Consider the following 14,791-nt stretch of genomic DNA (forward strand, 5'->3'; position numbering starts at 1 on the left):
TTTATTGAGTATAAGCATATGCAATTGTATATGAAACTGTCTGATTTCCAGGCTTATCTAAGTTTCCAACACACGGTTAAATATCTGATATCTATACTTTATTTTTTTCCTAGAACATTTTCTGTAATAAACATTTGGAAATAGTTGTCTTGAAAAGAATATTAAGATAATGTCACTTTACTTGTATAAATAATTATCTTTAGCAAGAGAACCAACTGTTTTTGTATCCACACTTAGCAATAGGAATTGTTATTTAATACACATTTGCACTGGCAAAATAGAATGCCACATTTCTAAATATGCTATTCAGACACTGACAGTAAAGCAGCAATTCCAAATAATTATTTTTAATAAAGAGTACAATGACCACAACTATAAAATAATGGAGCTGATAAAACTTGCCAATACAGTAAAAATGCAAAAAAAAAAAGAAAAAAGAGGGGGGTTAAAAGCTCTTTTGGATACTATCCACTGTCTTCTCCTCTTTAAATAATCTCAAAGAAATTAACAGCTGCCAAATAAATTTCACTGAGATAGAGATGAAATTATGTAAACAGACACTGATAATATACTCAAATCAAGGGGGACTCTTAGAGCAACAACTGAAGCAGCAGGGGACTCATTCGTGTATCTAACAGATGCAGTAAATGGCTTTTTCCAGTGATTCTGACAACTGCAGGCTGATAACCAAACACTGACAGAAAGGCTTCCAGACATGGAAGGTTCAGAAAGTGTGGCCACTGAAGTATCTTGTAATGAAAACCCAAGGGAAAAGGCTCTCTTTTAAAACAAATTAAAACTACTCTCATGGAATAAACACACTCCAGTAAGCCCACCTGCTCTGATTCCTATCATTCGCATGCCCGTGACTGTCTGTGGCGCCGATGGACCAGGGCCCAGGATGCTACGGGCACCCACAGAGCGAGGGACAGAGGGGCCGGGCACCAGCGCATGGACTCACACGGCCCTGGCCAAGTCCTCCTCGCCATCCTTGTCTCTCGGGTGAGGACACGAGGCCTGGAAGTCTTCTCCTTTAAGCTTCTTCTCAGAGCAGCCTGGGAAGCAGAACTGAACTTTATCTTCTGACTAGGGCTGTGCTTTCTTATCCTCTCATAGAGCCTCTTTTCAGGGTCAGAACTGAACACAGCAATTTTTATTCATTCATTCATTCTTTTTCATGTTCTTTTCCATTATGGTTTATCACAGGATATAGTTCCCTGGGCTACATAATAGAACCTTGTTGTCTATTTGTCCCATATATAATAGCTTTATCTGCTAATCCCAAACACCCAATCCATCCCTCCCCTACCCATCTCTCCTTGGGCGACCACAAGTCTCTCCTCTCTGTCTGTGAGTGTTTCTGTTTCAGAGGTAAGTCCATTTGCTTCGGATTTTAGATTCCACATATGCATGCTAAGTCCGTTCAATCATGTCTGACATTTTGCGACCCTGTGGACTGTAGCCAGCCAGGCTCCTCTATCCGTGGGATTCTCCAGGCAAGAACACTGGAGTGGGTTGCCACTTTCTCCTCCAGGGGATCTTCCCCGCATCTCTTATGTCTCCTGCATTAGCAGGCAGGTTCTTTACAAACTACCGCATAAGTGATACTAGCCGGTATTTGTCTCTCTCCTTCTGACACTTAGTATGAAAATCTCTAGGTCCATCCATGTTGCTGCAAATGGCCACAATTCATTCTTTTTTTTACTGTGGAGTAATAGATTACAGCAATTTTGATGTTGATCGGAGCACCTTCCTGTGAGCAGGGTGAGAGGAGATGTAAGCTATGGCAGGCTCAGTAAAAGCCCAAAGGACCCAAGTGTAAACAAGTCCTCTTTCTTCCTTAAACCACACTTGAGACCTGGTGGAGAGACTGCAGCATTCAGCTCCCTCCTGCTCCCACCCAGGGTGCTAGGAGCTCTGGAGCCATCAGTGGTGGGGAGAGGGGGGTAAAGGAAGAAGGAGAAGGGAGGATTCAGGGGGGCAGGACTGGAGAAGGGGACAGAAAAGCAGAGAGGGCTCCAAGGCACAGAAAGTGATTCAGAAGAGTCAGTCTCCCACTCTGCGAGGATGCACATAATTAAAACTTCACCTTCTGAAACATCTACTAATATAGACCCAAGACTAGAAAGCCTCTACCTCTTTTTTTTTTAACTTCTGTCTCAAGCATTTTTGAAGTTGTCCATATGTTATGGAATATTTTATATTTGGCCTCCTTTTCACATTCTGATGGATAGCTATTGTTCAGTCACTAAGTTGTGTCCAACATTTTGTGACCCCCTAGATTGCAGCATGCCAGGCTTCCGTGTCCTTCACCATCTCCTGGAGTTTGATGAGGATATCTGTAGTGTTGTTCAATTTCTGTCTGGTGTGGTGGTCTGGACACAAGGGTCCCATGAAAAGTAAAAATAATGCACTGTGAGTATCCATGTGAGTGTGTGCATTGGAGCAGAATGAGAAAGTAATTAAACGGGATGGAAGAAGCTTATAAAAATCAGTTTCTTACCCTATCCACCCCACCAAAAAAATAAAAAATCCTACAATTCACGAATAAAATATAATCTGAATTTAACTACAGCATTATAAAGAACCTTATTGAGTATAAATTTTTTTAATGTCATTGTTTCCTAAAGTTTGATGGAAAATTTTTCTTTCCCTTAAAAATAAACTAAAATACCACAGACATTTCCCAAAAATTCCAGCTGTCTGCTTGCTGTCCCTGTGTCTCTGGAGCTATTTTATTTTTCTTCCGTTGGTAGTTTAAAGGTGTAGCTTTGATATGTAATACTATTTTAAAGAGTTTAACAGCATTAAGATTTTTTTTTTCCAAAGTACTAGCAGTTTATTTTCACATAATTGAGGTACACATTGCAAAATTACTGTTTTAATTGGAAAACTTTCTTTACTAGTTAAAAACTGTCATCTCAATGAAGGAGTATACTTTGAAATCAAAGGAGAATTCAGTCCAGCAATCTAACAAGCATCCTAGTGTAGGTGTGAGCATGAAATTTTGGAAGGGCCAGACATAGGGGGAAGTAATTTCTAATTTGTAAAATCCAAGAATCCTTCTAGTAAAAATATTTTTACATACTACCACACCCAATGTATTGCATTTTTTTCTTCTAAGTTATTTTCCCGCACTAAAGCCATCATAACTCAACTATATTTCTTTCTAAATACAGAGCCTCCTTCCATCCATCCATCTTTCCATTTATTCAATTAAACTAAAGGTGCATGCATTTTGTACCCTCCAGGCACCTGGCCCTGTTCTAGACACTAGGAAACAGAAATAAATAAATACTCTTCCTCCTCTGGAGAGCTTTACAGAGCAGATTAAAGGGTAACCAGGTCATTATAGCACAGTGATGGGGCAGCCCCATCAACTAAAAGGACAAAAGGTGTGACCACCAGCTCTGGGGGGGTGGGAACCTCATCTCTTTCTTCACTGCACACTCCAGGGACAATCTATACCTCACAAACACAGTTCACAGCATTCTCTGTCCTGCCTCTGGCTTCTGTTCCCCACGGATTAGTGACTGCTCATTCCATCCTCATAATGCACTGCTGTTCCCTCAGGTTCCTCCCTTAAAACTGTAACCACATGAAGGCAGGGACCATTCATACCTCCAGTGCTCATCAAAGAAACATGTGATAATGAATGAAAGAAGAAAATAAGCAAGCAAGACCCCACGCTGAAACATGTCACCCTGCCCCTTACACATACTTCCCACCCCACCCCACCCCCAATGAAGATCTACTCTGGTTTTCCTCCTGCAATGGTAAGAATTTAAAATATTTTCTCTTGTAAATGGATTTTCCCCCCAGAGGGCAAACCATTCATTTATTCATTCTCCTGGCAGAGAAAAATAGTACACTGTCGAAATGTCTAAGCCCGTTTGAAAATATTTTGGAATTTCTGGTTTCATGCCCTTGCTTTTTACACAGCTACATAAATGTGGACCTGTTCTGAAAGTCAGCTGGAAACACACATTTCAAGGTGTTTGCAGTACTTTTCCCCCCCTTTTTTTGCATTTCATTTGGCTGGACAGTTGTTTAAATTGTGGTGTAACCAGACTGTACCTATTTATACTAGTGATTTCAAAATAGATGTTGTGAGTCACTGGTTTTATATACTGTAGCTGGTTGGCCAGTTCAGAGGGAAAAAAAACGGTTAGTGTAAAGTAGTAGAACAACAATGACTAGATGAATTCTCCAAGAAAGAAGAAAAAGAAACTTAGTTTATATCTCACAAGTGTTTTAATTGTCCAATCAGACTAGCAATTATGTAAATATGCCATCAGATGAATGAAGATGGATGCTATGAAAGAGTCACTAAGTATTTAAATCATGAGTAAAAATATGTCAGGAAAAAAAAATTAGTAGTTGGGATGAGAGACTATGTTAAATATATTGGGATACCTCAGTCAACCTGTAATATTTAATGAACCCAGATTCTGGGATTTTATTTCTATTTGCCACCTGGTAAATAAAAATGTGTTAAGTTCAGGTTGTCTGTGACCTTTTACTAAAAATGTCATTCCTTACTCATATTCTGCATTGGTGGTCAGAGGCTGATGCCAAGAATATGCTTGTCATCCAAGTTCCCTTCCCGTGTAAACGTCCGACTCGACTACACCACCCAGATGACTGCACAAGGCGACAGATGAGCTGAAGAATTTCCTAAGCCCAGCAGCTTCATTCTTTAAAGAGCCATCCAAGAGCCGCTGTGGAGCTATTAGAGCAAGGACAGATTCTGTGCGTTTGGGTCAGCTGTGCTCCAAGACAGCCAGCAGGGTGTCTCGGTCAACGCCTAGCAGCACCGGCCCTTTCCTGAGCCTGCAGTTCAGAGCCCTGTGCGGTCACAAAAGGGGCAGCATGGTTGTCTTTGGAGAATTTGACCAAGTTGATCCAAGGCAATGTGTCTCCACAGAGGTCCTCAGCAAGGATCTCAGATAGCTCAGGCTCTGAGCTTCTGGAAAGATGTAATCATGTGTTTATTTATGCACACACACGTGTGCATGTTTGTCTAGGCAGATGGCTCACAGTATTTTTTTTCACATTCTGGAAGATGCCCCGGCCCCACACTGCTGGGAGTCGTAGCCTCCGCAGTGCAAGAACTGGCCACAGGATCCTGAGAAGCTCTGTGGCCCACCTGCCCACACAGGCCCCTGCGGGCCACCCCGAGGCCTGGGCTCAGACGTGGCCGCCTCCAGGCCGCACGGGTCCGTCTGGCCACAGGACGAGGTGCTGTAGCTCCACCACAGGGTGAATTTCACTCACTGGACTAATGTGATTCAGTGCACTGAGGAGCTCAGAGCTCAGACCGGGTCCTAATCCACCTCACGCGCTCTGGGAGATTCCTTGAGTGTAACCATCCATCCTACCTTTCTCTGGAACCGTCTCCCTAAAAACATGCTTGGGCTCTTCTTTTCTCCTCTGAGATATTTCAAAAAGAAAAGGTCTGAGAAGAATAAAATAAACGTGGATCTTCCCGTCACCCACTTTGCTGTAGTTCCTCCTTGGTTAGGTTTTCTGTTTTGTTTTGTCTTGTTTTAAAGAAGAGTTAAAATATCCAGAAACAGCCGAAATCCAGCAAAAACTCTTCAATCCCATTTCCTTCTTTCTTTCCCCAGATTTACAAGCTATCCTTGTAGCTATTACTCTAAAATATTTTTAAAAATATTTACTCCACATATGCATGCTAGTCTAAGCAATAATACAAATACTGGTTTCCATGGCCGCCTTTTTTTACTGGCGTACAGTTGATTTACAACGCTGTGTTGGTTTCAGGTGTAGAGCAAAGCGATTCAGTTACACATATTTACACACATCTGCTCCACATCTCTCTATATATGTGCTCTTCTCAGATTCTTTTCCCTTATAGGTTATTACTAAGTATATAGCTCCCTGTACTATAGACTAGGTTCTTGTTGGTTATCTATTTTACATATATTAGTGTGTATCTGTTAATTCCAAACTCCTAATTCATCCCTCCATGTTTTAAAAGGTCATATAGTTGGTCTCAGACCATAAGAATGTTTCGCATCTTATTTTCAGCTCAGTGATAGACTTGAGATTCATCGATATTGATTCACATAGCTCTGGTTTATTTCTTTCAACTACAGGATGGTATTTTATTGGCTGATGACCCTGCCAGTTAGATATTCGCTTTATTCCCTGTATGGTCATTACCAGTGATGCTGCAGTGGACACTCTAAGACTATTTTGTGCACCCCCCTACATGACACCCCAGGGTGGACCCCTGTCTTTACAGCAGGAAGCAACCCCGCCCTTCTCCTTGTGGGCAACATAACTGTTTTTCCAAAACCAAAGGCTCAGCCTCACCCGCATCCATACCCACAGTGCTGGCATGAGCGTCAGTGCACCCGAAGTCAGCTACAAGTTTTTACTCAATTCAACCACTGCTGATTTCTCTGGGTGGTCGCTGTCAGTGTGCCTGGGCCAACTTTCTTACAAGGTTGCTTCCGTTTCGTGTGAGTGAATCTTGTTCCTTCATATTCTCATTCATCAAACTGTCTTCCACAAGGTCTTTACATTTCATAGATCTTCAACATTTACAGAATGACTGAATAGATGAAAGGGGAAATGCTAATTTCATGAAGCGCCATGGATGTTACACTCAAGTTTTCTGTGAACATGGTTCCCATCCATTACAACGTGATTGTTCCACTCAAGCCCATTCATTGGGCTTATTGTCAATACTGGAGTCTAAAGGGGAGCTGCTGGTGGCGCTGTTCAGTCCCTCAGTTGTGTCTGACTCTGCAAACCCATGGACTGCAGCATGCCAGGCTTCCCTGTCCTTCACAAGCTCCTGGAGCTTGTTCAAACACATGTCCATCGAGTTGGTGATACCATCCAATCATCTTGCCCTCTGTCATCTCCTTCTCCTCCTGCCTTCAATCTTTGCCAGCATCAGGGTCTTTTCTGGTGAGTCAGCTATTCGCATCAGGTGGCCAGAGTACTGGAGCTTCAAAAAGGGGATCTATTAGGAACTTAAGAAATAAGCGAATTAATTTTACTTCATGATGGACAAACACATATTGGTCTCTATTTTTCTAAATCTTTATTCTTATACCATTTTTAAAGGTTACTTTCCATTTACAGTTATTACAAAACAAAACATTGTCTATATTCCCCATGTTGCACAATACATCCTTGAAGACTGTCTTACACCTAATAGATTCCTCCCACTCGCCTACACCTGTCATACCCCTACCACTTCCACCTCCCCACTGGGAATCACCAATTTCATCTCTACATCTGAGTCTGCTTCTGTTTAGTTATATTCACTGGCTTGCTGAATTCTTTAGATTCCACATATAAATGATATATACGATATTTATTTTTCCCTAACTTATTTCATTTAGTATAATGTTCTCCAAGTCCATCCATGTTGCTACAAATGTAAAATTATTTATTTTTCATGGCTGAGTAATACTCCATTGAATACATGTACCACCACATCTTTATCCATCCTCTGTTGGCAGACACTTAGGTTTCTTTCATGTCTTGGCTACTGTAAACAGTGCTCTAGAACATGTGCTCACAGAACATTTGTGTGTATGCAACTTTTTGAATTAGTGTTTTTTTAAATGCCCAGGAGTGGGATTGCTGGACCATATGGTAGTTCTGTTTTTAGTTTTTTAAGGAAACTCTGTACTGTTCTCTATATTGACTGCATCAATTTCCATTCCCACCAATGGCATAGAAGGGTTCCCTTTTCTCCACACCGTCTCTGGCACTTATTATTTGTAAACTTTTCAACGACGGTCATTCTGACCAGTGTGAAGTGATCTGTCACTGTAGTTTTGATTTGCATTTCCATGATGATTATTGATGTTAAGCTTCTTTTCCCATGCCTGTTGGCCATCTGCATTTCCTATTTGGAAAAAAATGTCCAGTCAGTTCTTCTGGCTATTTTTTAATAGGGCTTTTTTGTTTTTAATGTTGAGTTGTATGAGTTCACAATGGCCTCCTTTAGTCCATATCTTACTTGAAAGAGAGCCTCGTGCTTTATACAAACACAAGGAGGCTGATGAATGGGTGCCCATGGGGTGGATGGCTGTTACAGACCCTGGGAGCTTGAGGAACAAGCTAATCTCAGTCTCGGGGATGTGCGGTCTTTCTTTATCTCATCTCGTGGCATCTCTCCCTTTTTGGCTCTCCTCTGCTCCCCTGTTTTCTGACCAGGCTCCTTTCCTTCACTCACAGTTTATAGTTCCTCATACCTTCACCATGTGCTCCCACAGTCATGACCTGAACTCTGACTGAGGAAATTCTCTCAATTTCAAATCTACTGACAACAGACTCAACATGTGTGTGTCTGTCCCATGTCTCTATAGTCGCCTGCCAACGAGGCGAGAATACATCATAGAAAACAGGGTTTTCTGGCTAAGCCAGCAAGTGCATGGCTTCCGTTTTGAGGGCCATAGGTCACTCTTGTGCCTACTCAACTCAGCTGACGTAGAGTGAAAATAGTCATGGACAACATACAAGAAATGATGCATAATGGTGCTCCAACAAAACTTTACTTTTAAAAACAGGTAGCAGGTCAGCCTTCACACTGGTCAGACTGGCCATCATCAAAAAGTCTCCAAATAATAAATGCTGCAGAGGGTGTGGAGAGAAGGGAACCCTCCCCCCACTGTTGATGGGAATATAAATTGATACAGTCATTGTGGAGAACAGGATGGAAGTAAAATAAAGTTACCATATGATCCAGCAAACTGCTCCTGGGCATATATCTGGAGAAAGCCATAATTTGAAAAGATGCATATACCCCAATATCCACGGCAGCACTATCTATAATAGCCAAGATAGGGAAGCAATCTAAATGTCCATCAACAGATGAATGGATAAAGAAGACATGGTATAGATATACAGTGGAATAGTTAGTACTCAGTCATGAAAAGAATTAAATAATGCCATCTGCAGCAACATGGGAGGATTTAGAGATTATTATACTAAGTGAAGTCAGACAAAGATAAATATATGAGATATGAGATATCTCTTAAATGTGGAATCTTAAAAAAAGATGCAAATAAACTCAGTTACAAAACAGAAATAAACCCACAAGCATAGAAAACAAACTTAAGGCTACCAAAGGGGAAAAGAGTGAAGATAAATTGGAGTTTGGGATTAACATACATATGAGTGAGTGAGTGTTAGTCGCTCAGTCGTGTCTGACTCTTTCAGACCCCATGGACTGTAGCGCACCAGGCTCCTCTGTCCATGGAATTCTCCAGGCAAGAATACTGGAGTGGGAAGCCATTCTCTTCTCCAGGGGATCTTCTCTGACCCAGGAATCAAACAGCTCTCCCACACTGCAGGCAGATTCTTTACTACTGAGCCACCAGGGAAGCCCCAACATATATACACTACTATACATAAAATAGATAACCACAGAGGACCTACTGTATAGCAAAAGGAACTATACTTGATATTTTACCATAACATATAAGGAAAAAGAATCTTAAAAAATTATACATATATACTATATATATATATATATATATATATATATAACTGAATCACTTTGCTATACACCTGAAATTATCACAACATTGTAAACCAACTATAGTCCAGTAAAAAATAAAATGAAATCAGGTAGCAGGCAGGATGTGGCCCGTGGGCTGTGGTATGCTACCCTTGGCCTAAGCAATGTCGGTCTCAGGAGGAAGGCATCTATTCCCGTCCCTTATACAGACTCAGAAGAGGAACAAGCTATGGTCCCTGGTCCACAGCGCTGGTCCAGCATCTGACTGGCCTGTGATTACACTCACCGAGGCACCTTCTGATGATGGTTTGGTGCTGCACCTGACTCTGCCGTTAGGAAGAGAACCGCATGGCTGTGCGCACTGGTGGAGTCCAAGTTGTTAGAGAGGTTTTAGGGCTAGCAAGTGAGGATGCAACTCAGTTCAAAGGCAGCTCAGGTGGACAAGGGCATCAGTGCTCAGAGACATGCTGGATGGTGATGTATAAACAGGATCAAGCGTCGAGGCTGTGCACTTGCCTGGGGGCAGCGGCATCACCTATAACATACACTCACAGGACAGAGACTTAACCAACAAAGGAGAATTTCATCCCAGCTAGTTTCCAGCTGGAAGCATCCTCAGTAACTCCAGAAAGCCTTGACCAGTGGCGCATACTGGCTCTGATCCAATACGGTCCATCACATTTTATTGTAGGCGCCTGTGTACAGATGTAGCTGGAAATGATGCAGGCCACAAGGTGCCCAAATGCTTCTTCCTAAAACCCTGTGGTTTTGCAGACACAAGATCAGCAGTAACTATAGTCTACTCCTGTCATGGGTAACTGGAATATTTAGCAAGAAAAATTAACATTTGATAAATCTTCCTATTTTTATTTTTAGAGGCCCATACATTTACAAAGTTTGTTCTTAAAATAAACTCACCATTTGTTGCTAAAGTTATTCTTTACAAGCCTGTTAACTTTTTTTTTCAAATGAAGAGGTGTTTTCACACATTTTGATTATATTCATGTATATGCATACAAACATTTTTAAAAGACAGCATTCTCAATGTTTGAGAAGAAAAACAGTGATGGACAGAACACTGTTGGCAGAAATCCAATTACACATAAATTTGAATGATTTTAGATTACAAACTAACAATGGACAAAGGGCAACAGTCCACAGGAGACCATTAAAACTAATGAATCCCAAGTATAATTAGATGTGGGCATGCCTCACACAATTTTTTCTTTACCGGCCATCAGCTCTGCTTCAGCTTGGTTTTTTTTTTTTTTTTTTTGTCTTTTTAAAAAATTTTTAAATTAATTTATTTAATTGGAGGCTACTTACTTTACAATATTGTGGTGGTTTTTGCCATACATTGACAAGAATCAGCCATGGGTGTACATGTGTCCCCCATCCTGAACCCCCCTCCCACCTCCTTCCCCATCCAATCCCACTGGGTCATCCCAGTGCACCAGCTCTGAGCACCCTGCCCCATGCATCGACCTTGGACTGGTGATCTATTTCACATATCATAATATACATGTTTCAATGCTGTTCTTTCTTCAGCTTGTTTTTAACTGATTCCCTGGTGGCTCAGATGGCAAAGCGTCTGCCTAGAGTGCGGGAGACCTGGGTTCAATCCCTGGGTGGGGAAGATGCCCTGGAGAAGGAAATGGCAACCCACTCCAGTACTCTTGCCTGGAAAATTTCATGAATGGAGGCGCCTCGTAGCTTACAGTCCATGGGGTTGCAAAGAGTCAGACACGACTGAGCAACTTCACTTTCTTTCTTTCACTTAAGGTAAGTCACAGGAAGTGCCTGGGGGAAAGTGGAAAATCTCCCGATTAATTAGGAAGAAAGCTTTTCAGAGAGGTTACTTTCTAGTCAGGCTTTCACAGGTAGTAAAAGAAAAGAACACCGTGATAATATGAGGAAGGAAACATCAGACAAAATTAAACTTTCCTCTTTTCTAAAGTTACAAGGCATGAATGGCAAGATTTTAAAAATTAAGCCAAGGAGCCAGGCACAGGATCTGGGATTAAGCCAGAGAAGGATGCTCCTGAGTTCTGGATGTCCTGGGGAAGATGTGGTCAAAACACAGCGACATGTCACGTCTTCTGCCTCTAGGAGGGCAATCTGAAACTGGAATCTACTTAAAGGGAATTTCCGTGCATGGGTCACATACAACCTGATAGCTGCCATTACATCATTCATATCATTCAAGTTGTTTCTATTTGCTAAGCTTCCATTCTGATGACCTATGGTGAGAATTTCAGCAAAAGCATTTACAGACTTCAAGTGCCCTAGCGTCCAGGCTCCCCAGGGTGCGGGGAGATGGGTGATATTCTGTAATGCAAATCACCCAGGGAACTCACAGTCAGAGTGTCATGCTCAGCATTTGTAAAACACTGTTCATCTGCAGAATTATACTGCCCAGTTTTGCCAAGAGGCTGACTCAGTGGGTATTCATGCTGATAAATTTGGCTCCAGTAAGATCCTATCCCTGGAGCTCCTTGGAGAATGCACACGGCTGGCTGCGAGCTCAGAGTGGCAGAAGTGGACAGGAGCAGGGAGGACAGAGAAGGAAGAGGTGTGTGCATGGACACAGTGAGGAAAAAAAAAAAAAGAACTCACAAGGGCCACAGAGTGTGACCACAGAAGGTGCACCATCCATCCTGTTTAACAAAGATCACTTCTTTGGAGCAGTTCTATTATCCTTCTATTTGTATGCGTGCACATATACTGCTGAGTCTCATGACTCACACTTTCCAAGTTTGTGAGTCTGCCTCCTCCTAACATTTATTTGTGACTCCAGCATCAGTGCTCACTGGGCATTTACGGTCCTGTGGGGACATGCAAAGGGGGGAAAAGACACCCATGCTCCACTGAACAAGGAGGTTCTGTCTTCTGGTTTCACTCAAGTTGTAAATGCGTCCATCTTAGCCTCTATTTAAATGTCATGATTTTCGCACTTTAGGGGGCTTTGCATGTGTGTGTATGTGTCTGTCTGTATGATTTTGTCATTTAAAATGGCTCCACTATAATGCTAAAGCTCTGTCCAGTGCCAAGCACAAGACTGTGACGTGCTTTCTGCAACAGAGCAGGACCCTGTAGTCTTGCCCTCTGAGTCCTCGGCCTGCCTTTTGTCTGTGGAAAAACGTTAGCCAAAAAATAAGTTTGATCAGAGATGTGAGAAAACGCAGAAACAAGGAGAAACAATCAAAGGAACCAAATAATGGAAGAGTTCAGTCATTAAGCAAAGTCAAGGGCTTTCAGTTCCTCTTCAAAGACTATAGATAATATTCTGAGCCATATGCTGTGAGCGGTCCTGAATACACTGAAACCCCAGGTGGACGAAGCTAACTACATGAGCACCAGTCTGTAACTGTGACGAGAAGTGATGCCCTTACGAGCACTGGCCTCAAGGAAAAGGGAACACACTGACCCGGAACTGACGATTAACTGTACTTAAAGCAATCAGGAGGACACTGATCAGACCAGTTTCAAGATGACCACCAGAGCTGATCGTGCTGTTTCTGCATGCTTCCCCCTCCCTCAGTCTATAAAAGTTCTTGCCCACTGACTGCCAGTGGGCAGGGGGAGTCGGCCTCTGGATGGGTGTCCATCCTCCACTTATCCCTTCATCCCCACCCCAGCTGCTGACATCCGAAATAAAACAAACTTTCCTTTTCACCAACCCGGCCTCTTTATTGGCTTTAGTGCGAGGAGCAGCCAGACCCCACTTTTCATTACACTTTCAGGAAAAAAAAAAAGCTAAGCATCATTCAGGTATGAATTACAATGCTTTTGGTTATGAGGTGTAAATTAGTGAATCAACTGTATACTAATTAATGTGAATTTAACAGAAACACACATAAAACAAGGTTATGCGTGGATTGTTTTATGTATGTATGTGTGTGGCCGAAGGCTCCAAGGAGCCTAACCCTATGTTTCTGCTGGGACCAATGATTCAGTATTTGCAGTGACTTCAGCAGCCAAAACTACCATGGAAAATAAGAATCTACTGTGTGTGCATTTTTTTTTAAATTTATAAAAGTGGATCTTGTCTACACTACACATACTGGGTTACACCTTGATTTTTTGCACCTAATTCATTTAAGAAACCATGTCATATATCCTTACGTCCTTCTTTTCAAAGAATGTAAAGTTTTCCCATGGGCAATTTTGCCATCATTGACTATATAGGTGCTCATGATGGAGTTTTAGGTTGTTTCTGTTTTTTGTTTGTTTGTTTTTAAACAAAGCAAAACAAAACAACACTTCAGGGAAAATTCTTGGGCTTATACCTTTGCAAAGGACACAGATGTCTGAATGCAAGAAAATTCTGGCCTCTATAGTAAGCATGTAACTGCTGTGGCTATATTTAGGAGTCAGCAGAGTTTCTTACAGTAGTGACAGTACTACACAAAGTGTGGATGTGGCCTGTGGGTTTGATGAGTGGCTTCCACCCTGAGGATGTTTCACACATGTCCCATGATCAGACTTTGACATGTAAGGTCAGAGTTTATTAACTGCAGGGTCCCTTTATTTGATAGAAATCTGCTCCACGCAGAAAGCAGGCCTCTGTAAAGTGCTCTCCATTTGTGGCACCAAAGCAACCCTCCTCTCCAAGGAAAAAAGCAAGGGCCACGTGACAAGGAGAACCCAGCCTGCTCTCTATCTGCACCTCCCGCCCCAAACCTGCTGGGCAGTGAACGAAGCAGCTCCAATCAGGACCAGGAGGGGGATCTGCTGCCCCAGGAAGGAGGCCCCAGGCATTCAGAGGCCACAGGAGTAACTTGGGGCATAAAGAATTGTTAGACGAGGGGATGTATGTATTCATATGGCTGATTCACTTCGTTGTACAGCAGAAATGAACATGACATTTTAAAGCAATTAAATTCCAATTAAAAAAATAGAAAGAAAGAAAGAAAGAAAGTGAAGTCGCAGTCATGTCCGATTCTTTGTGACCCCGTGGACTGTAGCCCACCAGGCTTCTCCATCCATGGGATTATATAGGCAAGAATACCGGAGTGGGTTGCCATTTCCTTCTCCAGAGGATATTCCCAACCCAGAGATCAAACCTGGGTCTCCTGCATTGCAGGCAGCCACTTTACCCTCTGAGCCACCAGGTAAGGGCTTAAAAAAATAAATAAGACCCCTTCATTTCCTGCAAGTCATGTCTCTGCCCCAGAATTTTCTAGCTAAGAAGGTGTCTGAAGAAGCACCAATAGGACACATCAACCTCCTAGTGTAGGTACATGATTCATGCAAAAATGGCATTTCTAGGCCAGC

The 14,791-nt window shown here is 42.2% G+C and overlaps 1 protein-coding gene across 9 annotated transcripts in view; it reads right to left on the minus strand.

Moving 5' to 3' along the window:
• The window catches only part of KCNQ5 (potassium voltage-gated channel subfamily Q member 5), a 389,192-nt gene that overhangs the window by 355,730 nt on the left and 18,671 nt on the right, over positions 1 to 14,791 (minus strand). Inside the window, exon 2 of one of the 9 annotated variants that reach the window (XM_070450165.1) lies at positions 6,084 to 7,000. The exons of 6 other annotated variants lie outside the window; for them this stretch is intronic. In XM_070450165.1, coding sequence (XP_070306266.1) covers positions 6,988 to 7,000 — 13 coding nt within the window. In that variant the 3' untranslated portion in view covers positions 6,084 to 6,987. Of the gene's footprint in view, positions 1 to 6,083; positions 7,011 to 7,572; positions 7,898 to 14,791 lie in introns of those variants that run through there. 2 more of the 9 variants (XM_070450166.1, XM_070450162.1) reach the window with 2 other exon arrangements.

The sequence above is a fragment of the Odocoileus virginianus genome, chromosome 19 (genome assembly GCF_023699985.2).
Source record: "Odocoileus virginianus isolate 20LAN1187 ecotype Illinois chromosome 19, Ovbor_1.2, whole genome shotgun sequence".
In the NCBI taxonomy this organism is placed as follows: Eukaryota; Metazoa; Chordata; class Mammalia; order Artiodactyla; family Cervidae; genus Odocoileus; species Odocoileus virginianus.